Source organism: Lathyrus oleraceus, chromosome 7 (assembly GCF_024323335.1).
Source record: "Lathyrus oleraceus cultivar Zhongwan6 chromosome 7, CAAS_Psat_ZW6_1.0, whole genome shotgun sequence".
Classification (NCBI taxonomy): domain Eukaryota; kingdom Viridiplantae; phylum Streptophyta; class Magnoliopsida; order Fabales; family Fabaceae; genus Lathyrus; species Lathyrus oleraceus.
Window position 1 is genome coordinate 93301738 of NC_066585.1, and position 27786 is coordinate 93329523.

Sequence of the window (27786 nt, forward strand, 5' to 3'; positions counted from 1 at the left end):
CGACGTGTCCAATTCAAACTTCCACCAACTCCCACGTTTTCCCACCACTTCCACTAAGGCGCCCCACTTTGTGCTTGTGGCGGGCGCCATAGCCTTGTGGCGGGCGCCACAAGAGGAAAACGGTTTCCTCTATTTTCAAGTTGAAGGGCATCCAAGTCAATTCCACCTTTTTCATTTGCTTATAAATAGAAACGCGAATTCAGTTTTACAATCACCCAAACTTAGAGCAGACGAAGATCCGAACGTTGGAACAAGGCGAAATCAGAAGCAACTTTGTTTCACTTAGGCATATATTCAGTTTTATAAAGTGGTAATCGCTTCGCATTGGAGTGTTACCACAATTGTGTAATTGAGTCTGTGATAGAGTCTGTACTCGAGTTTGGAGCACTTTGGAAGGAAGTTAATCCTGCCGGCATTTTCTTTTCCGCATTGCAATTTACTTAGCCCTCCGATTGGAGCAGGTTTTTATTACTCGCCTTTACTTTATTTATTTCCCGCACTCGCCTTTACTTTATTTATTTCCCGCACTCGCCTTTACTTTATTTATTTCCCGCACTCGCTTTACTTTATTTATTTCCCGCACTCGCTTTTATTTTATTTATTTCCTCGCACTCGCTTTAAATTATTTATTTTTCGCACTCGCTTTAAATTATTTACTTTCCGCACTCGCACTACTTTTATTTATTTTAATGCACTTTTACTTTACCATGTCTAGCTAAATTTATAAGGCTAGAATGTAAGGATCGTAATTAAACCAGTAATCCGTACAATTGTTCGTAGAAACACTTAAAGGGCTATTTTAACTTTCAAATTAAGTTTTCCCGCACTTCAATTCCGTTGGGTAAGATCGAAATCCGTCCAACGTCTTTTTAAACTTAATTGTTTTTAACCATTTCAAAAACAGCGAAAGCGCTTTTTTTAGTTCATTAAGAGTTTTTAACATTAAGAAGAAAAGAGATTTTAAAACTATTTTCGGACGCGTTTATAAGTTTAGAGTCTGGTTCGTAAGAACCTCTTTTGGTTGAGAAATCTAGGTTATAATACTTTTCAACTTAGTCAAGATACTATATTTCTTAAAAATAGGTTTACTACTCTAACGCAATGCGCGCCTTTTTATAAGTGACAATAAGAGGGTTTGATTAGGGAGTACAACTCGGTTATGAATACGCGAAAGCGACAGTTCCTGTTAAATTAGTTCTTTTCAAAGTAGGAAACATTGTCCATAAGTAGTTCTATTAACAAGTACTTGGATTATCAATTGATTACGTGAATTACATTCGACCCTGTCTTTATTAATTATATTTTATTTCAGTACTTTATTTTTCAATTGCACACTACAAAAACACCTATTTCGATTGCCTTTGATAAACACCATAACAACAGATAACGATAGATTGACACTTGGTCTATGTGGTTCGATAATCTTTTATATTACTCTGACGCGTTCGTATACTTGCGAACATCAAGTTTTCCAACGCATCACAAAGCTTCGTATTTGAGGTTGTCACCCTCAAATCCTTCATCTCCCTTTTGAATCCATCATCTTCGTTCGCAACAACTCGTATTTGCAAAGTTTGTCAAATTAGGGTTAACTTTAGGAATGTTTAAACTTAAACTAGAGGATTTTGTCTGATTAAATAAAGGTAAATTTACAACAATTACATCTCAGCAAAGTTACAACCATGTCAACAACGTAACAACCACATAAGCTCCATTATTGGCAGCTGTGCATTTTTGGAACAAATTCATAAAAAGTGGCCAACATTGTAGACGTTACATAACTTAAAGGATTGACATGTAGAAAAAATTCTAAAGGACCAACCTGTTACAATTAAATATCCCAAAGGACCTCTGGTGTAAGAGCATTTAACTTAACATTCTCCAATTAAACCTGACACCCCCATACTTTCATATTATCAAAACCACCCCTGATGGAAACCTGAATGAAATTTACGTTTAAAATTTTTGGTTGGCAAAATGAAATTTCTAGTATACTGGAAGTTTCATATTTTTCGGTATGTTTCAAATAATTCCAGAAAATTGAAATTTACAGGTTGATATCGGAAATTTCAACCCTAATAAATTTCCCGTAGTATTATTTGTGTGAAATTATAAACGCTTAGGATATTGTCGACAAACTTGGATGACTGTGATTGCATCGATAATTTTGTGTGGTATAAAGTAAGTGCAAAGTTGTATAAATAGGGGGGTGACCCGTTGTTTGATAAAAACATCTCAAAAAAGCCCCTTCCTCAATTTTTGATTAAGGCAAAAGTGTACTTCAACGGAGCCTCACCTTCCGTAGAGTTTCGGCTTTCGGATGACACCATATCTCTCGTTGGTCTGACGTCTAAGTTGAATGAATTGTTAGCCGATACCGAAAATAGACAGGTGAGAAAGATCGAGTTTTGTGAAGATTGGGTTGATATTGACGGACTGCTCAACTGATTGTACCTGGTGGCATCAAGTGTTACGAGGTGCGCGAAACCCACACTGCTCAATCAACAGTTTCCGATGTGAACCGGTTAGAGCCACTCGTCAAGTCCGTATCCGGGAAAACTCACCCTCACTAGCCCTAGCTTGGTCTACCGCTCTATTGGTAGCTCTGTCTACAATAGTGCTGTTTCTGCCTCTATATTTCACTGCAAACAAAGGAAAAATTAAAAAAAAAATCCAACTAAAAAAAGGAAAACAACAACCGGAAATTTCACAATTTTCGGTATGAAAACATATTTTGTATTCATATCGAAAATTTCAAAATTTCTAGTAAAAACCAAGTGTTTATAACTACCGAAAATTTCAAAATTTCCGTTAAAATATTGTCTTAATACTAGAAATTTTGAAATTTCCGATACAAAATTGCGTAAATTTTGGAATATAGGGTAAAGAACTTACTGTTTTTAAATTTTTTGATAGTTGATTCGAAATTTCCAGTATAGTTCAAGAATTTTTTAAAATCCACTTCAATATAATAAATCAATGTTTTAAAAACCGGACCGGAGATCGAACCGGTGAAACTTACGATTTAAGATTTAATTGGTTCAACGGGTTAAACATACGGTCACACCGTTTATTAAATAAACTAATAATATGAAACTAAATTTCATAAATATGCCACACATAATCATACGTTCACAACTTAATAAAATAAATATTTTAAAAATCTATTATAAAGTTAATACAACAATTTCGATTTTATATATATATATATATATATATATATATATATATATATATATATATATATATATATATAATAACATAACATAATCTTATACTTCATTGAATACTAAAAATAAATAATACATTATATTTCATTAAAATAAACGAATTTGAGTTGAAGAATGACAAACAAATCTTATTTGACAACAACAAACAATATTGACTTGAACGACAATCAATATTATGTTGGATATCACCATGTTTAAAAGAGACGGTGTGATGATGGTATAATGTGGTTGAAAGAAAAACTATAATTGAATGATAAAATTTATAAGTTTGTATGGTTGTAAAAAAAATATGGAATTCTTTTTTATGAATGAGAATATATATTATGTTTTGATATTAACATATTAAAATTTTAATTTTTTTATTTAAAAATGATTAATTTGATGATTTTTTTTAACTGGACCGTTTTACAAAACCGACTTCGGTTCTTTGGTTCAAATGTTTTGAACGATTCAATCCGATTTTACTTCGATTTTGATCTACTGACGATTTTGAAAGGTTAATCCAATCAAATTTATCAAACCGATTGAACCAAACAATTCAATTCAGTTTTTAAAATATTATAATAAATTTTAAAATAAATGAAGCAATTTTACAAAAAATAATACTATCTTTTTATACGTCTTGAAAGTGTCAGATTTAATTTGGGATGACACGAAGAATGCAAGCCTATATTTTTTCTTAACATAACAATTATATTAGTATATAAATAAAGATAAAAATATAAAAATAAATCCCCGATATTTATTTTGTTTTGTTTTTATCGTTAACTTAAACGGTGTTGGATCGGGCAGCGAAGAGTAGAGAGAGCATTTCAGGCACATTCTTTCCGTTCATTCTCCGCTCAACTTTTGCTCCATTCTTAATCTCAATCCCAATCCCAAAATCTCCGTTCGAAAACTCACTCTCTGCATTCATGGAAACAATCTTCCAACAATTTCCCACTCTAATCTCTTAATCATTCTTCACCTTCAGGTTCCACTTTGTCGTTTTCGTTTTTCAACTTCTCAGGTTTTGATGCTCTAATCGATTTGAACTCCTTGATGTTTTCAATTTTTGTCCAACTTAAAGTGATTGAAATCCTGATTAGTTTCGATGTTCGACGTGTTTCGAATTTCACCATGCGATTCAACCGAAGATTCACGTTTATTTTGAGTAATTTAGAAAATAATCGATGAAATGAAATTGAAAATTGGCTTCATGCAAAGTTTCACGAGCTGTGAGTTTTTTGATTAGGTCATTGCGTTGATTTTCCGAGTGTTGAAATTTAAAGATGAAAAGTGTTTCGAGCTTAAATAGTTTTAGTTATCATTAGTTAATGTTACTTGACTTTAATTGTTTGAAATGATTGCATTAATGTTTGGGGCTCAAATAACTCTAGTTATCATTAAGTTAGAATTATGATTTGTTTTAAATTTTGTTTAATATGCTCTTGGTTGAATCAGGAGTGGAATGGATTTGGCCTCGGGTAGCGATGATCCTGCTATACTTCAGTTGCACAAGTGGGACACATCTGAGACCCAAATAGGGCTTTCGGAATTTCGTGAAGCTTTTATTTCTCCTACAAGAGAGATTCTGCTTTTGCATTCATATCAAAAGGAAGCTCTGTTGTTTCCTCTGGTCATAGGTGATTGTGATTTGCTGCTTCTTTTCTTATAAGGGACTGCTAGAACTGACTTATTTGAGCTTTTCTAGATGTATAGACACTTGTAAGACTGTTTGGTAGAATTTATGAAAACAAATGGCTGACATGTTTGTAAATTGTTTTGAGCTTATTTCCATAAACTCCCCATGATAGATTATGAAAACAGCTGGAAGCTTGTATGAAAATAATTTGAATTTATTTCATCTTTTGTTATAAAAGTAGCTTATACATATGCACTTATATGACAAACATTTATGTTATAAATGCTTAATTAAGTAGTTTATCCAATCATAGCATACTTGTAATTTGGCTTGGCTATTACTGTTCAGTAGCTGAATAGCGTGTATATATATTTAGTTTCAGGGATAATATGTAATTGCAGTTTGTTTCAAGTTTTTTTGATATCCTGTTATGGTGTTTGCATTTGCTTTCATGATTGCAGGAGACTCAAATTCTAGTGGTTGTGAAAGTGGCAATGATTATGATAATCACATTCTAGGTTCATCAACTCTTTCACCCGAGGTATTCGATAGGCCCAACGGATCAGCTTTGGTGAATGATTTGCCTTGTACTTCAGGATCAGAAATTGGTATTGATGCCAATGTTACTGAAATTAAAAGTTCAAGGTCCAATAGCTACCCATTTATTAGTGATGTTAACTCATTGGCCTGGGCTCGTTGTGGGGACAGCTATGATCAACACAATGATGCTTCATTTAGAGAATTTTTATTTGTTTCCGGAAAATGTGGGGTAACAGTCCATGCTTTTCCTAAACTGTCGAGAGCCAGAGAAATAGTTCAATCTTCATTAGAAGGTAGCTGTAGACAAGGCAGGTGGGTGGAATGGGGGCCTATTGCTACATTAGCTCAAAATATTGAAGTAGGAGAGGATGTAAATTGGACTGGTGCAGATGATGATGGAATTGAAGTTTTGAGAAGCTCTGCGCCGACTAAGAGATATTTAAAATCATTTTTCACAAAAGTTGAAACTATTGCAACTGACAGTAGTCTCTGGACCAAGTTCCCTGAGAATAATGAATTTCCTTGCTCTACAGAAGTGGTTTCTTTTAACATATTTAATGGAAGTCTATCCCTGGAATATCTATTCAATGAAACTCCAGTCCAATGTAAGGAGAATCGGCAGGAACCAGCTGATTTAGTAGAAGATGCTTCTGATCGCTCAAGCTTGAGCTCGGGTACAACAGATCTTAAGTCTGATTGTTTTTCCAATGTATTTGGTATTGAGATTAATGGGTTCTACGAATGCCCTAAAATGTTCTCGAGTGCTTCATTTTGCTTGGTGGGTTTTTTTTTGACATTGATGCACCATGTTTCTGTCAATATTAATGGTGCAAATCAAAGAGGCAGGAGTAAACATTTACTTCTTGTTGCCAAGTTAGACAATTGGGGTATTCAGTGGGTTTCAATGGTGAAGCTTGATGAAAGAACAGACATAGTTCAGGAAGTTGAGTGGATAGATTTCCAATTTTGTGATAATCTTCTTGTCTGTCTTGATTCTTCTGGCTTGATTGTTCTATATTCTGCATTATCCGGTGAATTTGTGACACATTTAAATGTTTCACAGGCTTGTGGACTTAACCCTCTTTTTGATTTCCAAGGGTTAGAAAAGTTGCCCTTGACTGATGATGTTACATGCATTAAACACGGGTCTGACATTCAGGATAACTTGAACGATCAACACCGTGATTCTTTTAGAAGATCATTTAAAAAGTTAGTTGTTGCTTCACATACCTACTTTTTAGCTGCAGTTGATGCATGTGGTGTGATCTATGTGATATCTTTAAGTGAATATGTTACCGACAAGAATTATATATCTGAAAAGTTGCTTCCACATTCTCAGCAATTTGGACTGGGGATGTTGGTTGGCTGGGGGGCTGGTGGTTCTGATATAGATTGTCAAGCAGTATTCTCTAATTTCGCTGGGTATTTTCAATCAAATGATTTAAATATAATTAACGGAAGTGTTTCTTACCCAGACAAAGCCGTGGAAGGTGATGTGATTGAGAAAATTGATGGCTATACGTCTGAAGAAAAGAGCAACTTGTTTGGTCCCAATTCAAGTGGTTTTTCTTCTGCTTCTAAAGCAACTAATGATCACAAATTTATTGGTTCTGGTGTGAAGTCGCCTGTTATGAGAAAGACATTCCTTCCCAATTTTAAACTATGTGAAGATGATTCTATTTCTTTTTCTCCCATGGGAATTACTATTCTCTCTAAAATGAAGAATGTAAAGAATCAGAAAGGCTCAAAACTTGTACATTTTAACCTGCAAGTGAATTTAGATGTCCACGATGATAACATTTTAGATAGTGCATATGATATATATCACTTTAATGGAAAAGAAGAAGTTGTTATTGGAGAAGTAGTGGGTTGCACATTTCAGGGTTATTTCTATATTGTGAGAGAAGATGGTCTATCAGTGTATGTTCCTTCTGTTTCACTCTTATCGAGTTTTCTTCCTGTTGAGTACATTGGTTATCGCCAACCAAGTACCAATAGAGGGATTTCAGTTCTGATTAAAGACAGTGTGGAAGTAAGAGAACCAACCAAAAGGTTTTCTCCTTGGAAAATTGAAATTTTGGACAGAGTTCTTGTGTATGAAGGGATTGAAGAGGCAGATCAATTGTGTTCGAAAAATGGTGAGTTACATAAAATGATCATTTTATAACCTGACATAATGATGTTGATGTTGTGTGCGTGTGTGTGTGGGCCATTATTCCAGAAGGTATTCGTTGGGGCCAGTGACCATTCTTATTTCTTATGTTAACAGAAAGGAAGGTTTTTCATGAAAATGAATAATTACAGAAACAATATTCTATAAATAAAATTTAGGATAAAGCGATAAATCACATCATTAAGTCAATCTTTCCATAACAAATACTCTTAACTATTCAAAACACAAATTATTATTAAATAAAAAAACCAAAGCATTCAATATCATGTGAACCCAAAAGGCAATTAATGCTTTGTTGGTTGAGTGCTTCGGAGGATTTTAAGCTCATTCATCAGGAGGATGTCAAAGTTATTGTTTTGGCAAACTTCTGGAAGGATGATAATACAATCTTGATTCCCCACCCTTTCCCCTTTTCTATCATTTAAACTTTCTTTTTCTATAGTCTTATTTTCCTTTTCATTATAGTGTACTAATTTCTTCACTTAGATATAATTCATCTTATATAAAATAGTTCCCCTAAAATAAAACCGGCCTTCTATAATTACATAAAATTGCATTTTCTTGTTTTTCCCTTTTGTTCTGTACTTTACTGTATGATCAGCTGTGTATTGGTATTCTATTTTTGTTGTAATAGGTTTCTCCCATCAATATCTCAATATCAATATTTTATTTGCCTTGGGAAGTCTTAGAATTTAGGTTGGGTTTGACTCAATCTTATAAAATTGACCTGTTTGGTGAGGATTATACTCACTCATAACCCATGCCTAATGTTTAGGCCTTAACTTATATAATGTGCGACTCTTAATACACACCCCTCACCCAGAACTGGACATCTGAAGCGTGATCAGAGTCGCGCGATGGTGACGACCTGATAGCAACTGAATAGTCTCTACTACCATTCGAAAATTTGAGTTGGGTCTAATTCAACCTTACAAAACCGGCTTGTAAGGTGATGAATGCCCTCACTTATTAACCCATGTTCAAGTCTTATCTTATCTCTCAGAATGTGTGGGTTGGGTCTAATTCATCCCTACAAAACCGGCTTGTAAGGTGAAGATTGTCCCCACTTATAAACACAACACATGCCATATCTCTAAGCAATGTGAGACTAAACCCACCCCTTCAAACCCAACACAATGAAGGTGTTGGAGGCTGCAATGAGAGCAAGTCAAATGCCGCAATTTAGACAACTAGGGACGGGCTGCAATGAAGGCATAAATTCCAACGTTATCCAATGTGTGACTCTTAAAAGGAAGACTTAGAGATAGCCAACAAGGTGAAATAGGATGGGATAATATTTTTTAGCATCCTCATCAGAACCAATACTAATCTACTTGTCCTGAATGGTTTCTTTTGGCCGTTTATCGTCTCGTGTCTTTTGCTACGAAAACCACATCTATTTCAAGATTTTTATTGTTATCTTTTTGTAAATCTTCATTTGGCACAGAAACCAATAAAGTTCTTATTAAAGGTGAATAGATGAAAGTGATAACAAATAAGAACTAACATAACAGGAGTGAAGAAGTTTAAAGACCAGGGTTCGAACCCTGGAAAAGGAGAAAATATTAACATAACTAATAGACTAACCGCTTATAAAAAAAAAACTGAACTTTGGTGGCGATGTCTACTTATTTATTTATTTGAAATCTGACGAGTTTGTGTATTGGAATAGAATTGACACAATACTTTAGAATTGCACAAAATAAATTTTAGCTTCATGCTTATATTTTTTTCTCTTTCATTCTTTGTCAGGATGGGACATCAAGGTTTCTCGTCTTCGTCAGTTACAAATAGCATTGGACTACTTGAAATTTGATGAAATAGAAAAGTAAGCCAAATTTAATCATTGTAGTATTGATTTATATTTCTTGTGTTCTAAAGTATTAATCTGATAGAAATCTGGTATGTACTACTAGGGATAAATCCTAATTACAACTATAAAACAATGCACAACTTTGAGGCACAACAACCCTCCCTCCCTATCCAAAGCCCCCACTCTCTTTTAATAACAGAATACTGTTCAGTACCTCACCCTCCTATTATTTATATACCTGTCACTCCCTATCTTTCTAACTAACTATCCCAACTAACCAACTAATTCTCGAACCGAGACTTTACAACCCCTTCAAGGAGAAGAGTTCCAGTTGACAATATTATCCTCTTTCCTGAAGGAGGATATAATGTATTTTCCAAGAAAACAAACATACTGATGAGAAAACTATTTTGTATTTAAAAAGAAAAGAAAATTATATTATCAGTCCTATTTCATGTAGGCTAGGGGGTGCTTGGAAGAACTTATTTGTGCTTTTCTAAAAGCACTTGTGTAAATGTTTGGAAGAGCTTATAAAAATAGTTTATGATACAAGATAATTTGTAAAAACAATTTTTATAAAGCTTATGTAATTTTAACCTCCATCCTCCCTATAATTGTAGAAACAACTTATACATAAGTTTTTACATTATAAGTGCTTAGTCAATAAGCACTTCATTAAAATGTTTACCCAAACACCCCTAACTAGTATTAGCCTTCATTTGCTCTTCATTCTGGATTCTCCGTATGGCTTCCTACCATAGCTTTTGTACCAGTTCACACATGCATAAGTGTGAAAAGCAATAATGACACATGCATAAGTGTGGAAAGCAATAGTGGTTAAAAGTTTCTCTTCTTTGGTATATAGTTTCTTTGTGACTCTTGGACCTTCTAGAAATATTTTGCTTATCTATTTGCAGTATTATGATTTAGTTTTTTGATTACGGCAAATTAAAACTATTGCGAATGTTACAGTGGTACTGGTTCAATGGAAATGATGTTGCAAAAGAGATTGATTACATTGATGTGGTCATATAGTATTTAGGTTTTTTTAAATGGCAAATATTGTCTAATGAAATTCACTTTCCAGTTTTATTGATGGGCAGATCTTTGGAAATGCTTGTGGATGTGAATCTAGCGGAAGAGGGGATTTTGAGATTGCTTTTTGCTGCAGTTTATCTTATGTTTAATAAAAGTGGCAATGATAGCGAAACTTCTGCTGCTTCTAGGTAAATTTATATGTTCATTGGCTTTGCTCTCATTCTTTTATTTTGCATTCTTCATTTTTATTCCACATTCTTTATCATTTCTAAACCAAGTTGCTATTCGTAAGAAATGTTGTCAATGTGTCATAATTATTAGGGTAAATTGTTGATATTTTGTTAGACTTCTTGTGCCTTATCCTTTTATCAGTGTTGATATCTAATGGAGAAAAAGGAAAAGCTTTTATGAAAACAAGAAATGGATGACATACATCATCTTTGTTGTTTTTTCATTCCAGAAAGAAAATTTGATCTGACTTATGATATCTAGGCTTCTTGCACTGGCTACTTGCTTTGCAACTACAATGCTTCGTAAGTATGGGTTACTGCAACATAAAAAGGATACACTCGCAGCAGAGGGCTTGAACAAGACAGGATTGCTTTATCTTCCCCCAATTGAACCAGTGAAACTACCGACTGAAATGGATTTTGCTCGAAAGCTTTCTGAGCTGGCTCATTTCTTGGAGATTATCCGAAATCTGCAATGTAGGCATAGGACAATATTCCAAAAGGCCAGTCAAGGATTGGTATGATGCTCTACAATTATGCTACTTGTACTGTTGATTAAACTGTTCCATTGTTTTTACTGATTATTAAATGTTATCTTATTGCTAAAAATTACAGGTTGACAGTGAAGAGTCATCTTTTATGAGTATAGAGATGCTGCACGAAGAACCCCAACCTGCAGTTCTTCCATCAGATTTAGGTTCATTGGATATGTTGAACCAACATGAGCTTTCTTTTCCTTTACCAGCATCAGGTGCCGACAATAATGAAAATCTTGCACTGGTACCTGTTGATTCAGAGTCTAAATTGGTCTCTGAGGAATTAGGTGACTTATCTCATTCGGAAAAGAAAGTTTTACCTCTGGAAAATCCAAGAGAGATGATGGCACGCTGGAAGGTGGGTAATCTTGACCTCAAGACTGTGGTTAAAGATGCTCTGCTCTCTGGTAGACTCCCTTTGGCTGTTCTTCAACTGCATCTTCATCAATCGGAAGATTTCATTGTTGACGAAGGGCCTCATGATACTTTTACTGAAGTTCGTGACATTGGCAGAGCTGTTGCTTATGAATTATTTATGAAGGTGAGTATTCAACTTTCTATTTGGATGTCTGATAGGATACTGGATTTGGGGCCTTAGCCCAGTAGAGAGGCTGAGTAGTGGAATAGGAATGGTGTGGCAATATTCTGTTAGCAAGGGAATTTCTGTTATAAAAGAGATGGAAAGGGATTAGAGAAGGTATTCGGAAATATTGTTTGAAAGTTTGTTAGGAGAGTTACTCTCTGGTTTAGGAGTTCTTGGAACTTTGGTTTATCCTTTGTTTCTGCATTTTCACCATTGTAAAGCCTTGTGCTCATCTTTTCCATTCAATAATATACAGTTTCATTACCTTAATTTTACTGGTTCTATCAGTGTCACAAACCCCAATGAAAATAACATGACTCATATTGCAATTATACAGGGTGAAACTGAACTTGCTGTTGCAACACTTCAAAGGCTTGGTGAGAACATTGAACACTGCCTCAAACAACTTTTGTTTGGCACTGTAAGGAGATCCTTACGAGCCCAGATTGCTGAGGAAATGAAAAGGTATGGTTATCTAGGACCATATGAGTTGAAGATATTGAAAGACATTTCACTGATTGAGGTATGTGGAATTTATTTGTCTTGTTTTGTGGTCAATGTTTAGTATGGGAAAAAAATTCCATGAGCTGATACTTGCAATCATGTTTGTCCGTATGCATGTGCGTGAGTAGAGTCTCTATCCAAGCAGTGGTTTCTGGAAAACATATCATCACCGGCTGAAAGATACCAGTGGCCCATCAGACTGTGATTCACCGTTAGAGAATAGATTAAGGCTCTTGCATAACCATTCATTTGATAGTCTTGTCATTGAATGTGGTGAGATTGATGGAGTTGTCTTGGGTTCCTGGATGGATATTAATGAAACCTCCTCTGCTTTGGAAGTTGATGATGATGATGCTCATGTTGGATATTGGGCTGCTGCTGCTGTCTGGTTTGATGCCTGGGAGCAAAAAACTATTGATCGGGTTAGTTGTTTCTCTGTCTTGTTACTACACGCTAAAGTTGATATTCATATATGACGCTGGATTTCAACAATGACTAGTAATCTCATTACCCATAAGAGCATTATGGAAGCTGAGTTTTATATTTTCTTGTCATTTACTAAATGAACAAAAGATTGAAGGTGAAATTTCAGTATGAGAATTCTTGATAATTGGATTTTTTTTACCAGGATAACATATCTACTGGATGAGGTTGGAAGTTAAAATGATTAGTGTCTTTTTGGAGATTGCATCTAATATGCATTTTGTCTTCCCAGATAAAGCTAATTTTTTCTTTGAACTATAATAACTTTCTTTTCATTAATCGTTCATCTGTGTGTACAGATGATACTGAATCAATCTCTTCGTTCAGACATTTCTTTTTTGTGGGAGTCACAACTTGACTACCATGTGTGTCGTAATCATTGGAAGGAAGTCTTCAGATTGTTAGACTTAATGCCTGCATATGTCCTATCTGCTGGAAGCCTTCAACTCAATTTGGATGTTATACAGCCTGTCTCATCTTCAGGATGCGACGTGAATTCTTCTAATTATGGAAATTTCTTATACTCTCTTGAAGAGTTGGATTCTGTATGCATGGAAGTTCCAGATGTTAAAATATACAAGTTTTCTCCTGATATTTTCTCTGGGTGGATAAGGATGCTTACGGAGGAGAAGCTTGCAAAAAGGTTTATATTTTTGAGGGAATATTGGGAAGGGACAACAGAGTTGGTATCCCTTTTGGCTCGTTCAGGTTACATATCTGGCAAAAGTAACATCCCGTTGGAGGATGATCTCAATGGGACTTCATCAAATAAAGATGAAACTGTACAAGCTTTGCATAAAATATTTGTGCACCATTGTGCACAATATAACTTGCCAAATCTTTTGGATCTCTACCTTGGCCATCATCATTTGGTTCTAGATCTTGATTCACTTAATGCATTACAGGAAACTGCGGTAAGTTTCTATGTCCATTGTATTATTAATGTTTGTGCTTGATCTATTCTGATTGTTTGTACTTGGTTTTCATTATTTGAAATCATGATACTATTAAGCATCAATAAGCGATTGATTCACTGAAATTTGTAGGTTGTTTTAAATGTTTTGGTTTGTTTTTGGATTATTTTGTCTTTTGATTCACTGAAATTTCTCCCCCCACTTATAAGCACATGTTCAGGCCATATATTGTCCGATGTGGGTCGCGGGTCGCACCCTGGACGGAGCGGTTTATCCGCTTTTGTTTTTTTTTCCTCTCCGGCTGAGTTTATCTGGTTGTTGTGCAAATGCAGCGGAGAAGAAAGGTAGTGTTTAGGGTTTTATTTGAGTGTGTAACCAAATGGATTGGGTTAAAAATAAAAAGGTGTTTTTTGACTGAATACATAGCTGAAATGGGCCTTAGAGTAATTTATGTTTGGGTATCTTAATTATTAAAAAAAAAGGCATAGTAGCCCTTTAGTTTATAATATGTTAATCCCTCCGTCTCATAAAAAATGTCTCATTTGCACTTTTTCTCTATCTCAAAATAATTGTCCTTTTACAACATCAATGCAGCATTTATTATTAAATATAATAATATTAAACTTAATAAATATAATAACATTTAATAATAAAAATAATAATAACATATATCAGAACAAATACTTAAGTCTTTAATCTATTTTTATTTTATTAATTTGATTTTTATAAACTTGTGTTGCTAATTTAATATTCTTTTTAATGTTCACCCAAAATAATTTATTTGTATAGATTATTTATATATTTAGTCTAAAAAATAGTAATTCTAAAAAGTCAACAAAACTTATTCCGCTATCCCGCTATCCCATATTTGGGGTCGGCCGCTCCGCTCCGCTATCCGTTATTAATAACTCTGGTTGGGCCTAACTCATTTCTACAAAACCGACTTATAAGCATATGTTCAGGGCATATTTGTCCGATGTGACACTCTTAAGCATGCTTTTTATTTTCCTCTTTTATTTACTATGAATAGAGTTGGGTCTATGTTGTTACTACTTATGGGGTGTTTGTTTCAAGGTATAGAATTATATACCAGGAATGATGTTTCTAGGATTTCTATTACTAGAAATACTATTTCAACAAATGTGTTGTGTAAGTAAGTACTTGATATTCCCAGGAACTTATTTAAATCTTATTCAGTTAAAAAAAAGAAGCAAATTTAACAAATAAATAGAGGACGCGAGAAGTTATTGTTAGTTGTGTTCTATGTCCATGGGAATAAATGATTCCCACCCTAGAACATAGGAACATAAAATGGAGAAGTAATGTGTAAATTTTAAATCAGCTTAAAATCTGTGGAACCTTGAAACGAACACACCCATAAAGTTTGTCTTGATTGGTGAAATTTCTAGTTATGTGCTTATATTTGTTTTCTATTGATCAACATTGTATGTCAACAGGTTGATTGTGAATGGGCAAGGTGGATGCTCTTATCTAGAGTTAGGGGGTGTGAATACAAGGCTTCACTTGCCAATGCTCGGTCAATTATGTCACATGATTTAGCTCCTAGAAGTGACCTCGGTGTTCTGGAGTTGGATGAAATAATTCGAACCGTTGATGACATTGCTGAAGGCGGGGGAGAAATGGCAGCTCTAGCAACCCTGATGCATGCTTCTATCCCCATCGAAAGCTGCTTAAATAGTGGTGGTGTAAATAGGCATAGTAATTCCTCTGCCCAGTGTACGTTGGAGAACCTTAGGCCGACTTTGCAAAGGTTTCCTACATTGTGGCGCACTCTTGTTGGAGCATGTCTTGGTCAGGATACAATGTGCTTGTTGGTCCCCAAAGCAAAAACTGGTTAGTTATTAACCTTGTTTGTTGGGTGACTCTTCCATCGACTCTTCTACTTTATTTCACACTTAATTAATCCATATTTTTTTTTCATTGCATCAAATTTTTCTTCAATCACAATTTGGAAATGCAGCTTTATTAGACTACCTTAGTTGGCGCGATGACATTTTCTTGTCTACCGGACGTGACACTTCTCTTTTACAAATGCTTCCATGCTGGTTTCCTAAGCCTGTTCGAAGACTGATACAGCTTTATGTCCAGGTCTGTTTTACTCTCCATTTTGAGTTACTAGATACATTGCTACCTTTTCTCTACAGTTTTATCCTTTTGATTTCAATCCAAACTGTTCCTATCTGATATTGATTATTTACAAAATACTCTTATGTTTTTGTGTAATGTTAGGACAGCTTCATACTGATCTTTTGCTCTCTCTTTTTGTTACTTTATAAATATTTTAATCTATTATGTAGATTGCATGCTATTGCAGACACATTTCTGTATATGCTATCCAAGTTATGTAGTTCTCAATATATTACAGGGTCCTCTTGGTTGCCAATCATTTTCAGCGTTCCCTATGGGGGAAACTTTGCTACATAGAGATATTGACTTGTTCGTAAGTGCTGATTTGCATGATGAGATAAATGCAATCTCCTGGGAGGCAACTATCCAACGACACATTGAAGAAGAACTACATAGTCCTTTACTTGAGGTATATTCATTTATTTTAATTGCTATCTTTTGGTTTCTTTCTCCGGTTAAAAATGAGTGTCGTTTTAGCAAATAAAATTTGTTTCAAAGTGAATGTCGCTCTCACTTTTCAATGTAGAAAGGATTCCTATTTTTCCAATTGTGCCCTTTAATATACCATATATACTATACAGTAATGCAAATTGAATTTTCAGGAAAATGGATTTGGGCTTGAGCATCATTTGCATCGTGGACGAGCGCTGGCAGCTTTTAACCAAATTATTGGCCAAAGAGTTCAAAATCTGAAGTCAGAATGGGAAGGCACTAGTTCGTCTCTTGAGCAAACTAACATTCAATTAGATGTTCAGAAACTTCTTTCACCACTAGGACAACATGAAGATACTATACTTTCATCTGTGAGATTTTTTTTCTTCATAGATTGTCTGTGTTAAAATACTGAGACATGAGATATTTGAATAAACCGCGTGTCTTGAAAAGCACTAAGGAGATTATATTATATAGATAGAGATTACAACTAATTACATGATATAGTCGACGTGGAACTATTTTATATACAACTATTCTTAACACTATATCTACAAATATCAAAAGTCTTGAATTGAGAGATAAATTAAACAAACCAATGCACTTAGTGCCTAATGTTTAGAAATGCTATGTTTGTTATCCGATAAAAATCTCCACTTGATCAGAACTGTCAAATCATCAAATGTTGTTGTTAAGAAATGTGGTTGGACCTAACTCAACCCTACAAAACTGGCTAATAGGGTGAGGATTGCCCCCATTTATAAAGACATGTTCAGACCATATATTGTCCAGTGTGAGATTCTTAACATTTATTTCTATGCTCCAGATGTTCAGTCCTGGGCGTGAGGGTGTGTGTTAAGAGTCCCACATCGGACAATATATGACTTGAACATGTCTTTATAAGTGGGGACAACCCTCATGCACAGGACTGTACATATGGAGCGTGGAAATAAATGGTGGGTGGCCCGATAGTGGAAACCTAATAGTAGGTGGTCCACCGGATCATAAACGAGTCTCTGCTAACATGTTAAGAAATGTGGTGAGACCTAATTCAACCCTACAAAATCGGTATGTAGGGTGAGGATTGCCCCCACTAATAAAGACATGTTCAAGCTATATATTGTCAGATGTGGGACTCTTAGCCGTTGTTTGTTAGAAACCAATTTAATTTAAAATTTTAAAGATGTTACTTAATGTCTTGAATATGCTCCTGCAAGCGACTTTTGGACTTTTAGCTTGGATAAAACAGAAAGCCAATTTACTTTACACTAAAATTTAATTGAATTTCGGGCATTAAGTTTGTAAAGGATCAAGCTTCTGATCACTTGGTCATGAAAGCTTTCAAACCTTGTGAAGGACCAATTAAACCTAAAAGGTTATAGGCTGTTTGGTTAAAGGGCATCAATGAATTTATATCTTCAACTCTATTTGCTTGGTATCCTATCAGTTCTATGCTTAGTTGTAGAATTTGTTTTGATTTTGATGCTGGACATCCTTCCATTGCTTCCTGATATATAACATCATAGGCTCTTAGCCGGGTTTTATATATTTTTCATTACAAATGCCTGATAAAAAACACTAAATTAAAATTTTGAATGTTAATGGACAGATTTGTGCTTAAATTTTCAGGTTTTGTCAACTGCAATTTTGCATTTTGAGGATTCTATGCTTGTTGCTTCTTGTGCTTTTCTTCTGGAGCTATGTGGTTTATCTGCCGGCAAGATGCGCATTGACATTGCTGTGCTAAAACGGATATCTTATTTCTACAAATCAAATGAAACTAACAAAAATCTCAAGCAATTATCATCTAAGGGATCTGTGTTTCATGCAAAATCACATGAAAGTGATGTAACAGAATCTCTTGCTCGAGCTCTAGCTGATGAGTATTTGCACAAGGATTCTCCTGTAATTGCTTCTGAAGTGGGAGCTCCAAGTAAACAGTCTTCACGAGCTCTTATTCTTGTCTTACACCATCTGGAAAAGGCAAGCCTTCCACTGTTGGTTGATGGAAATACCTACGGGTCATGGATATTAACTGGAAATGGTGATGGAAATGAGTTAAGATCTCACCGAAAGATATCCAGCCAACACTGGTCATTGGTAACAAATTTTTGCAGATCGCACCAGCTTCCCTTAAGTACAAAGTACCTTTCTGTATTGGCTAGAGACAGTGACTGGGTATGTTTCTACTTTTGTTATTTTTTCTATTAATTCCCCAACCAATGAACTTACAATTTTTTGGTTCCTGTCAGATTGAATTTTTGTCTGAAGCTCAGATTGGAGGATATCCATATGATACTGTAGTCCAAGTGGTGAGTCTTGTATCCTGTTCTAACTCAACATGTAAATTGTGTAAGTTCTGTTGACACAATTTCTTTTTATATCTTTGTGATTATGAATGCTAGGCATCAAAGGAGTTCAGCGACCCACGTCTCAGACTTCATATGTTGACAGTTTTGAGAGGAATGCAATCGAAGAAAAAGGCAGGCTCTGCCCCTTTCTTGGACACACTGGAGAAAAGCAGTGAAACACCCTTTCCTGAAGAAAATATATGTGTTCCAGTTGAACTCTTCCAAATATTAGCAGTGTGTGAAAAGCAAAAGTATCCAGGAGAGGCTCTCTTGATGAAAGCAAAAGAGTTGTCCTGGTCAATATTGGCAATGGTTGCTTCATGTTTCCTTGATGTCTCTCCATTATCGTGTCTGACAGTTTGGTTAGAAATTACTGCAGCAAGGTGATCGTAACTGCTTTCAAATAATGATTTTATAACTATATCCTGGTTATGTTTTCTTTTTTATTGTTTGATATGCTAAGCCATTTCTTCTGTGAAGGGCCTGCAGTCTTGTGTGATTTGATCTCCCCGTGTCTTAGTCAAAATCAGTCTTTCTATCTGTATTTTGTGTCTTAGTCAATATCAGTTTTTCTATCTGTATTTTAGGATAATTGGTAATTAAATTTGACAGCGGCTGGAATAATATTTTCTTATGACCAGTTTCTCCTGAAATCCACGGCTGAATTATAATTTGCATCACAAATATTATGCTTAGAAAATTTTACATTAACCTGAAATTGTTTATATTGCATCAGCTCATATTAAAACTAATGTGCAAGACACATTTTTTATTACTGTTTTATTTCATAATTATAGGTTTCCACTTTTAAATAGAATATGTATGACAGGCACAAGACAATGTTTTTTAATTGACCCCTAATAGGAATGAAGTCGGTTGGTGTATAATTCAATGGTTGAATTGAAAATACATTCTATGATGAGTCGTTATAGGCCCAAGTCGTAAATAAGTGCTAATTGATCCACACACGCAATTCAAACATGTGTGATGTATTTCAGTGATTGAAACTCATTGCCTTTTTATTGTTTTGGACAGAGAAACTTCCTCAATCAAGGTGAACGATATTGCTTCCCAGATTGCAGACAATATTGGAGCGGCTGTAGCGGCAACTAATGCCCTGCCTCTAAGTGACAGAGTGCTTACATTTCATTATAATAGGCAGAGTCCTAAACGTCGACGATTAATAACTCCTGTTTCACTAAACTCCTCTGCTTCTGCAATGTCTGAGATCTCAAGTATTTCTATAAAGGAAAGAATATTTGATTCTCAAGGTAAGATTGTAGAGGATGAAATAACAGTAGAACACCATGGATCTGTTGATGCTGCAAGTGTTTCCGATGAAGGGCCTGCTTCTCTTTCCAAGATGGTTGCAGTGCTTTGTGAACAACAGTTGTTTCCGCCTTTGCTAAGGGCGTTTGATATGTTCCTTCCATCATGCCCCCTGTTGCCGTTCATCCGTGCTCTTCAGGTTTGGCAACTAACTTAAATTTCATTTGGCTATTTAGTATGTGTAAGATCATTGAGACTAGTAAGTACTACTTTTTAACGATAGGTTTGTGTTAAGAGTCCCACATCGGATAATATATGACCTGAACATGTGTTTATAAGTGGGGGCAATCCTCACTCTACCAACCGGTTTGAACCGGTTTTGTAGGATTGAGTTAGGCCCAACCACATTTCTTAACATGGTATCAAGAGCCTCGTTTAAGATCTGGTGGGCCACCTACTATGGTTTCCGCTATCAGGTCACCCGCCATTTATTTCCATGCTCCAGTTGTCTAGTCCTGAGAGTGAGGAGGTGTGTTAAGAGTCCCACATCGGATAATATATGGCCTGAATATGTGTTTATAAGTGGGGCAATCCTCACTCTTCCAACCGTTTTTGTAGGGTTGAGTTAGGTCCAATCACATTTCTTAACGGTTTGTATCGTAGAAAATATATAGACTTTTTTTAATGTCTCTTTGGTCAAGTGCCATAATGTGTTCTTGGGTATTCAACAACCAGTAGCTGGTTATCTTCATGTTTGTGACTTGACTTTCTTTCGGTCAATATTTTTTCTAATAAAAAGGTGAACTTCAATGCAACTGGCATGATGTACAACAAGTGCAAGAATAAGAACAAGGGAATGATACACTAAAGAAAATTCTCAATATTAAAATTCAATAATATTTTTGAAAACCTAAGCAAATAATGGGCCTCTTAAAATTTTGCATAAAAATTCCCTCGATATTTTTGCTTTGACCATGTAAAATACACATCTAAATTGCAAGGTAAGATATTATATCTTAGACATACTTTTTAAGAATTCCCTGCCATGACGGTTAATTTGCCGAGGTTCTTCTGTTGAATATTAAATGTTTGATTAAACTGAATTCTTGTCAAGAACAGAGTCAATCACTTTTATCAATTCAGGTCAAACCTGTAATATGTGTTGTTTGTGTGTTGTGAGCTATTTTATGATATTTCGATGGAAATATTTTTAACCAAATCTTTGAATGGGTTATAATATCTCTGGTGCAATATTGATATCAACCTGACTTTAGCTTTAATTTAAATATAATAATAGCCCTCCAATTTTGAAGTTTTCTTTTCCTTTTTTCCTTTAGGCCTTTTCACAAATGCGCCTCTCAGAAGCTTCTGCGCATTTGGGCTCCTTTTCTGCTCGAATTAAGGAGGAACCAATGCACACACAGACAAATTTAGGAAGAGAGGGGCAGATTGAGACATCATGGATTAGTTCTACTGCCGCTACAGCTGCTGATGCTGTGCTTTCAACCTGCCCTTCTCCTTATGAGAAAAGATGCTTGCTGCAACTTCTTGCTGCCATAGACTTTGGTGATGGTGGATATGCAGCGGCAAATTATCGAAGGCTTTATTGGAAAATTAATTTAGCAGAGCCTCTACTTCGTAAAGATGACGAGTTGCATTTAGGTAATGATGATTGGGACGATGCTTCACTCTTATCTGCACTAGAAGAAAATAGGCACTGGGAGCAAGCAAGGAATTGGGCCAAACAGCTGGAGGCCAGCGGTGCACCCTGGAAATCTGCTATGCATCATGTTACTGAATCTCAGGTAGTATTTAAGTTTGTAAACCTGTTTGTGGAATGGAGTCGTTGGTATGGACTATAACCTCAATTGAGGGGAAACCAATTGATCCTATATTTGAATCTTGATCGATTGAATGGTATATACCGAACAGTAGAAGCTCTTTATAACTAATTCATGTTTTTTCTTCATCTCATTTTGTTGATGTTAGTACATATTCTTGATCTGACTGCTTTTCATATTGTCTCTTATTTTAATAATTATAAGTTTTGATCCATCGAAGTGCATACTAGACTAGTTAATTGTACATCGGTGGATATTATATCAAACTTCATACTAGACTAGTTAAATTAAGGGTTTGAGTAGCATTTTCTTGCCATGTTACATATAACATCTTATTGTTTATTAGAAGGGGAAAAGGAAAAGTAGAAAATATAGTTGAGAAATTATGTTGTATTGTATTGTAGTGAATCTGCTCAAAATAAGTTGCAAATGAGTGCCAACAGCTATAATATAGCTGGGCCTTGTATCCTGCACTAAGTGTTTTATCCTACACCAACTCTGCTGAGTTGGTTACAGCTGTCACTAACAAGGACAGCTTTCACAAATTTACTAACTGCCTAGCTTGAGCTACACGCTACTGCTATACTCTTATATTGTTTAATCACTGCTTCTTCTATATGCGATTTTGTTACCATTTTCAGAATTGTTTAATTGATTTGTTAAGTCAGTACTCATACTGTAATTATGTTGGTTTAATAAATTTTGGTGTAGAATATCATTATTTCATTTGATCAAATTGATGGCCAGTATCACTTGTATTGAGAATGCTGAATTATTATTTACAAATCTTACTGTATAATGAGCACATTGGAGATCTTTTAAAATTTATATAAATTCAGTTGTAGCGATAAGACCTGTGGATCCTGTTGTAAGGAGAGTAGTCAAACAACTAGAGGTAGAGGAAGACTTTAAAAAACTATAAGACTTTGTTTTGGAGTTTGGAGAGAAAGGGAGGGGAGAGATTTGAAAAAAAGGGAAGGATAGAGTGAAAAGAATTGAAGGATTTTGGTTGGGAGGATTTTGTTTTTATTTATAACACAAAATCCCCCCAATTTGGAGAACTCAAAATTTGTATTGGAGGAGGGTTGGAGGGCTTACATAGATTCTTCAAATATATTTTATGTTATAATATTTTGAAAAATATTTTTCAAAAATATAGTAATGATAAACAATCATTTATCATTCTATACAAAAGCACAATTTCAAATTTATTTAAAGATTTCTCAGTTTTTTTTTACAAATTCCCTCCCCCAAAATCTTCCTTTCCCTTCCCCTCCGAACTCCCAAACAAAACCTGAGATTATTGAGAAAGATCTTGAGATTAACGAGCTGGATGGAAGCATGGTCTTTGATAGAACATTATAGCGTAATTCGATCCATGTAGCTGACCCACTTAGTGGGATAAACTTGATTGTTGTTGTATTGACTTAGATTACTTTTTGCTGTAAATCTGAGCTCTGATGGAGCTTATAATTTTTCTTTGCCATTTTACATATTTTTTTCCCTTAGATTTAGCTTTTAGTTTAGTTTTTCATATTTCTGACACCTCTTCCACAAATGCTAGGCTGAATCTATGGTAGCTGAATGGAAGGAATTTCTTTGGGATGTGCCAGAAGAGAGGGTTGCTTTATGGAGCCACTGCCACACACTATTCATCAGATATTCCTTTCCTTCTCTTCAAGTATGTTTGGTTTCTTTTTTCTAATATAGTCGGTGTTCAGCTAAAGAAATATACTGTGTTGTTTGATGCTATAAGTTTATTCCGTTGTAATGAGTGCAGGCTGGGTTATTTTTTCTTAAACATGCCGAAGCTGTGGAGAAAGATCTTCCTGCAAAGGAGCTTCATGAACTTTTATTGCTTTCTCTGCAATGGCTGAGTGGGATGATTAGTCTTTCCAACCCGTATGGGACATATTTGAGGATTACTTTCTGTTTCAACTTTAATTAATGTCCTTACTGATCTTGTTGCTAAATTTTTCAGTGTCTGTCCGTTGCAACTTCTGCGTGAAATTGAAACCAAAGTATGGCTCTTAGCTGTTGAGTCCGAGACTCAGGTGAAGAGTGAAGGAGACTTCAATTTAACCTTTTCTACCAGGGAGAGTGCTATCAAGAATGATTCCAGTATTATTGACCGAACTGCAAGTATAATAGCAAAGATGGATAACCATATAAATACAATGAGGAATAGAACTGTAGAAAAATATGAGTCCAGAGAAAACAATCAAATGCCTCACAAGAATCAAGTGGTGGATGCTGGTCTTTCAACTACTTTTGGTGGGAATACAAAGCCAAAACGAAGAGCCAAAGGATATGTGGCTTTGAGACGCCCAGCTCTTGACTCGGTAGAAAAAAATTCAGATACCGATGATGGCTCCAATACTATCAGTTTCAAAAATGAGTTGCAGTTGCAAGAAGAAAATTTGAAAGTAGAGATGTCTTTTTCTAGGTGGGAGGACAGGGTTGGAGCGGCAGAGCTGGAAAGGGCTGTTCTTTCTTTATTGGAATTTGGGCAAATCACTGCCGCCAAGCAACTACAATATAAATTCTCCCCTGGACAAATACCATCTGAGTTTAGACTTGTTGATGCAGCCTTGAAGCTTGCTTCTATGTCAACTCCTCCTAGCAATGTATCAGCCTCGATGCTTGATGACGAAGTGCATTCAGTTATGCAGACATATGGGTTACTGAATGATAAGCGCCATATTGATTCACTTCAGGTAACTGTCCAAATCTCCTCCCCCTCCCCAGATATTTTTTCCATTGATGATATGTACAATGTTGTCTCAAAATGCTAGGTTTTGGAGAGTTTGGTGGTCATTTTTACCGAAGGTAGTGGGCGTGGGCTATGTAAGAAAATAATAGCAGTTATAAAAGTGGCAAACACCTTGGGTCTCTCATTTTTTGAGGCATTCGACAAGCAACCAATTGAGCTACTGCAACTACTTTCTCTTAAAGCACAAGAGTCCTTTGAGGAGGCAAAATTTCTGGTGCAGACTCATCCGATGCCAGCTGCTAGTATTGCTCAAATACTTGCAGAATCTTTCCTGAAGGTTTGATTCATTATTATTATTTTATGATTCTACTTGCAAAATCTTTACTATGTTGTGTGTTAGACATCCTAATCATTAGATGGACTTTTGCGGGCGTGTTGTTTCCCATCTATTGAATGAAGAAACTAACCTGGATTTGTGAATTGATGTCATTATGAGTTACAGTTTTGTAATTTACATGTCATGTCACTTATGAAGAGGTTGTGTTAAACAACTCCGTTTAGATATAATTTTGTGAAGTAGATAGGGATTCATGACTTATTGCTGATTAATATTTATGTTGTACAGGGTGTGTTGGCTGCACATCGAGGAGGATATATAGATTCACAAAAAGAGGAAGGTCCTGCTCCCTTGCTATGGAGATTTTCAGACTTCTTGAAATGGGCAGAGCTTTGTCCCTCTGAACAAGAGATCGGGCATGCTTTAATGCGTTTGGTGATAACTGGGCAAGAAATACCACATGCCTGTGAGGTACCATGTTGATATTTGTCACTCACATTTTCTTTTCACTATCTTGTTCAGAAATGGCGAATTAAATCCATTTCTGTTGGGAAAATTCTAATTCATTTTATCTGAGATAATGACACCCTACTGTTGACTGTGATACCCTCTACGCTTCTTTTTTTAAAGAAATTTATTAAGACAAGAAGATTACCAGTGCTGTTGATGACGGATGGATTTGCAGTGAGCAAAAGATATCTCTCTCTCTCTCTCTATATATATATATATATACTTTGCGGATAGTGGTAATGGCCTATTATGGAATCATGTTGGAAATTTTTTAAAAAGTGTGTATATATAACACACCCTGTGCAACATAAATATTAATTAGTCTTAGAATGTGTGGGTTGAGCCTAACTCATCCCTATAAAACTGGTTTGTAAGGTGAGGGCTGTCCAAACTTTATAAACACTACGCATGTCATATCTCTAAGCAATGTGAGATTTAATCCAGCTCTTCAAACCCAACACAATGTAGGTTTTGAATGCTGCAATGAAGTAGAGATGGCAATTTGATCCATCGCCAATGAGTACCCGCAAAAATTACTCAAAACGGGTAGGGTAAAATTCCGCAAAATGGGTACGGGCATGGACACGGACAATTACCCATTAAAATAAGCAGGTATGGCACGGATACGAGTACCATAGTACCCATCCATCCCCATACCCTGACTCTAGATTTTATTGAAAAAAATAGGTAAAAATTGTTAGATCTTATTCGTTAGCCTTAGGCTGGTTTATACAGTGAAGATACAACTATTACAATTGATTTTCTCCTCAATGGAGAATAAAGAAAAATAAAGGTAGTATTAAAGGCAATAATAAAATCTGAAATAATATATTTTCCAACACCCACCTTCAAGTTGGTGCATAGATATCTATCATGCCCAACTTGTCTATCAAATACTCAAAAGTAGGTCTTGTCAAACTTTTGATCAGGATATCCGCAGTTTGCTGACTTGAAGTCACGAAGGGTAGACATATGATTCCCGCATCTAACTTCTCCTTTATGAAGTGTCGATCAATCTTGTTATGCTTGGTTCTGTCATGTTGAACTGGATTATTAGCTATGCTAATAGCAACTTTACTGTCAGAGTACAATTTCAATGGAAACTCAATTTTCATCTTAAGCTCTTCTAAGATTCTAAGGATCCATAATCCTTCACAAATACCTTGAGACATAGCCTCTGCACTACTCCTTGCTACAACTCCTTGTTTCTTGCTCCTCCATGTCACAAGATTAACCCCAAACATATAATATCCAGAGATTGATCTTCTGTCTGTGATTGAACCTACCCAATCGACATCGGTGAAGATAGACACATTTCTTTCACTAGTCTTCTTAAAAAATAATTATTTTTCAGGATTTCCCTTCAAATATCTCAGTATCCTATAGACTGCCTCAAGATGTTCCTCGAAAGGAGAATGCATAAACTGACTCACTACACTAACTGAGAAAACAATATCAGGTAGGGTGTGTGGTAAATAAATCAGTTTTCCAACCAATCTTTGATATCTCCCAGTATCAACAGAAACATTACCTTCTCCCCAAAGTTTAGCATTAGGATCCATAGGGGTATCTGCAAGACGACATCCACTCACTCCTGTTGCTTTCAACAAGTCTATAATGTATTTCTGCTGTGAAACAACAATACCATTCTTTGACCGAGCAACCTCCATACCTAGAAAATATCTCATGAATCCCAGATCCTTGATTTCAAAGTCTACTGCCAATTCCTCTTCTTCTCTTGCCATTTCCATTGTATCGTCTCCAGGAAGGACAATATCATCAACATAAACAATCAGGACAACAACTTTCCCATCGTGGGAGAACTTTGTGAACAAGGTGTGGTCAGCCTGTCCTTGGATGTACCCTTGTTTTTTCATGGATTGAGTGAATTTTTCAAACCAAGCTCTAGGGGACTGCTTTAATCCATACAAAGACTTATTTAGTTTGCACACATTTGATCTAAATTTGTTTTTAAAGTCAGGAGGAATGTCCATATATACTTCTTCTTGATCGCCATTAAGAAAGACATTCTTAACATCTAACTGATGTAAATGCCAATCCATGTTGGCAGCAAGAGAAAAAAGAATTCTGACAGTGTTCAATTTTGCAACAGGAGCAAATGTCTCTGAGTAATCTATACCAGAGGTCTGAGTAAAACCTTTAGCCACCAAGCGAGCCTTGTACCTTTCAATTGACCCATTTGAATTATACTTCACAGTAAACACCCATTTGTATCCAACTGTCTTCTTGCCATCTGGTAGTGACGTAACACTCCAAATTTTGTTCTTTTCAAGAGCTTTCATCTCCTCAAGTACAACTTCCCTCCACTTTGGAATTTCTAGAGCAACTTGTACACTTTTTGAAATTTCTACACTAGAAAATTTTGAAGTGAAGGCAGACATAGACGAAGACAAATTTGAATATGATATAAAATTGGACATGAGATGTTTAGTGTAAGATCGGACAGGTTTTCTAATGGCAACAGGATCATCTATATCAGGATACAAAATACGACTC

At 35.5% G+C, this 27786-nt stretch overlaps 1 protein-coding gene across 2 annotated transcripts in view; it reads left to right on the plus strand.

Annotated features, from left to right (window-relative positions):
- Window positions 1–3983: 3983 nt before the first annotated feature.
- Window positions 3984–27786, plus strand: part of LOC127105709 (uncharacterized) — a 31053-nt gene continuing 7250 nt past the window's right edge. Inside the window, exons 1-24 of one of the 2 annotated variants that reach the window (XM_051042906.1) lie at window positions 3984–4203; window positions 4674–4855; window positions 5316–7532; window positions 9320–9395; window positions 10484–10606; window positions 10911–11166; window positions 11264–11725; window positions 12105–12290; window positions 12400–12693; window positions 13054–13668; window positions 15126–15522; window positions 15650–15777; window positions 16055–16225; window positions 16419–16619; window positions 17878–18426; window positions 18501–18560; window positions 18654–18982; window positions 19635–20067; window positions 21206–21673; window positions 23274–23390; window positions 23490–23611; window positions 23691–24426; window positions 24505–24759; window positions 25048–25230. In XM_051042906.1, coding sequence (XP_050898863.1) covers window positions 4681–4855; window positions 5316–7532; window positions 9320–9395; window positions 10484–10606; window positions 10911–11166; window positions 11264–11725; window positions 12105–12290; window positions 12400–12693; window positions 13054–13668; window positions 15126–15522; window positions 15650–15777; window positions 16055–16225; window positions 16419–16619; window positions 17878–18426; window positions 18501–18560; window positions 18654–18982; window positions 19635–20067; window positions 21206–21673; window positions 23274–23390; window positions 23490–23611; window positions 23691–24426; window positions 24505–24759; window positions 25048–25230 — 8553 coding nt within the window. In that variant the 5' untranslated portion in view covers window positions 3984–4203; window positions 4674–4680. Of the gene's footprint in view, window positions 4204–4673; window positions 4856–5315; window positions 7533–9319; window positions 9396–10467; window positions 10607–10910; window positions 11167–11263; window positions 11726–12104; window positions 12291–12399; window positions 12694–13053; window positions 13669–15125; window positions 15523–15649; window positions 15778–16054; window positions 16226–16418; window positions 16620–17877; window positions 18427–18500; window positions 18561–18653; window positions 18983–19634; window positions 20068–21205; window positions 21674–23273; window positions 23391–23489; window positions 23612–23690; window positions 24427–24504; window positions 24760–25047; window positions 25231–27786 lie in introns of those variants that run through there. The other variant, XM_051042907.1, reaches the window with a different exon arrangement.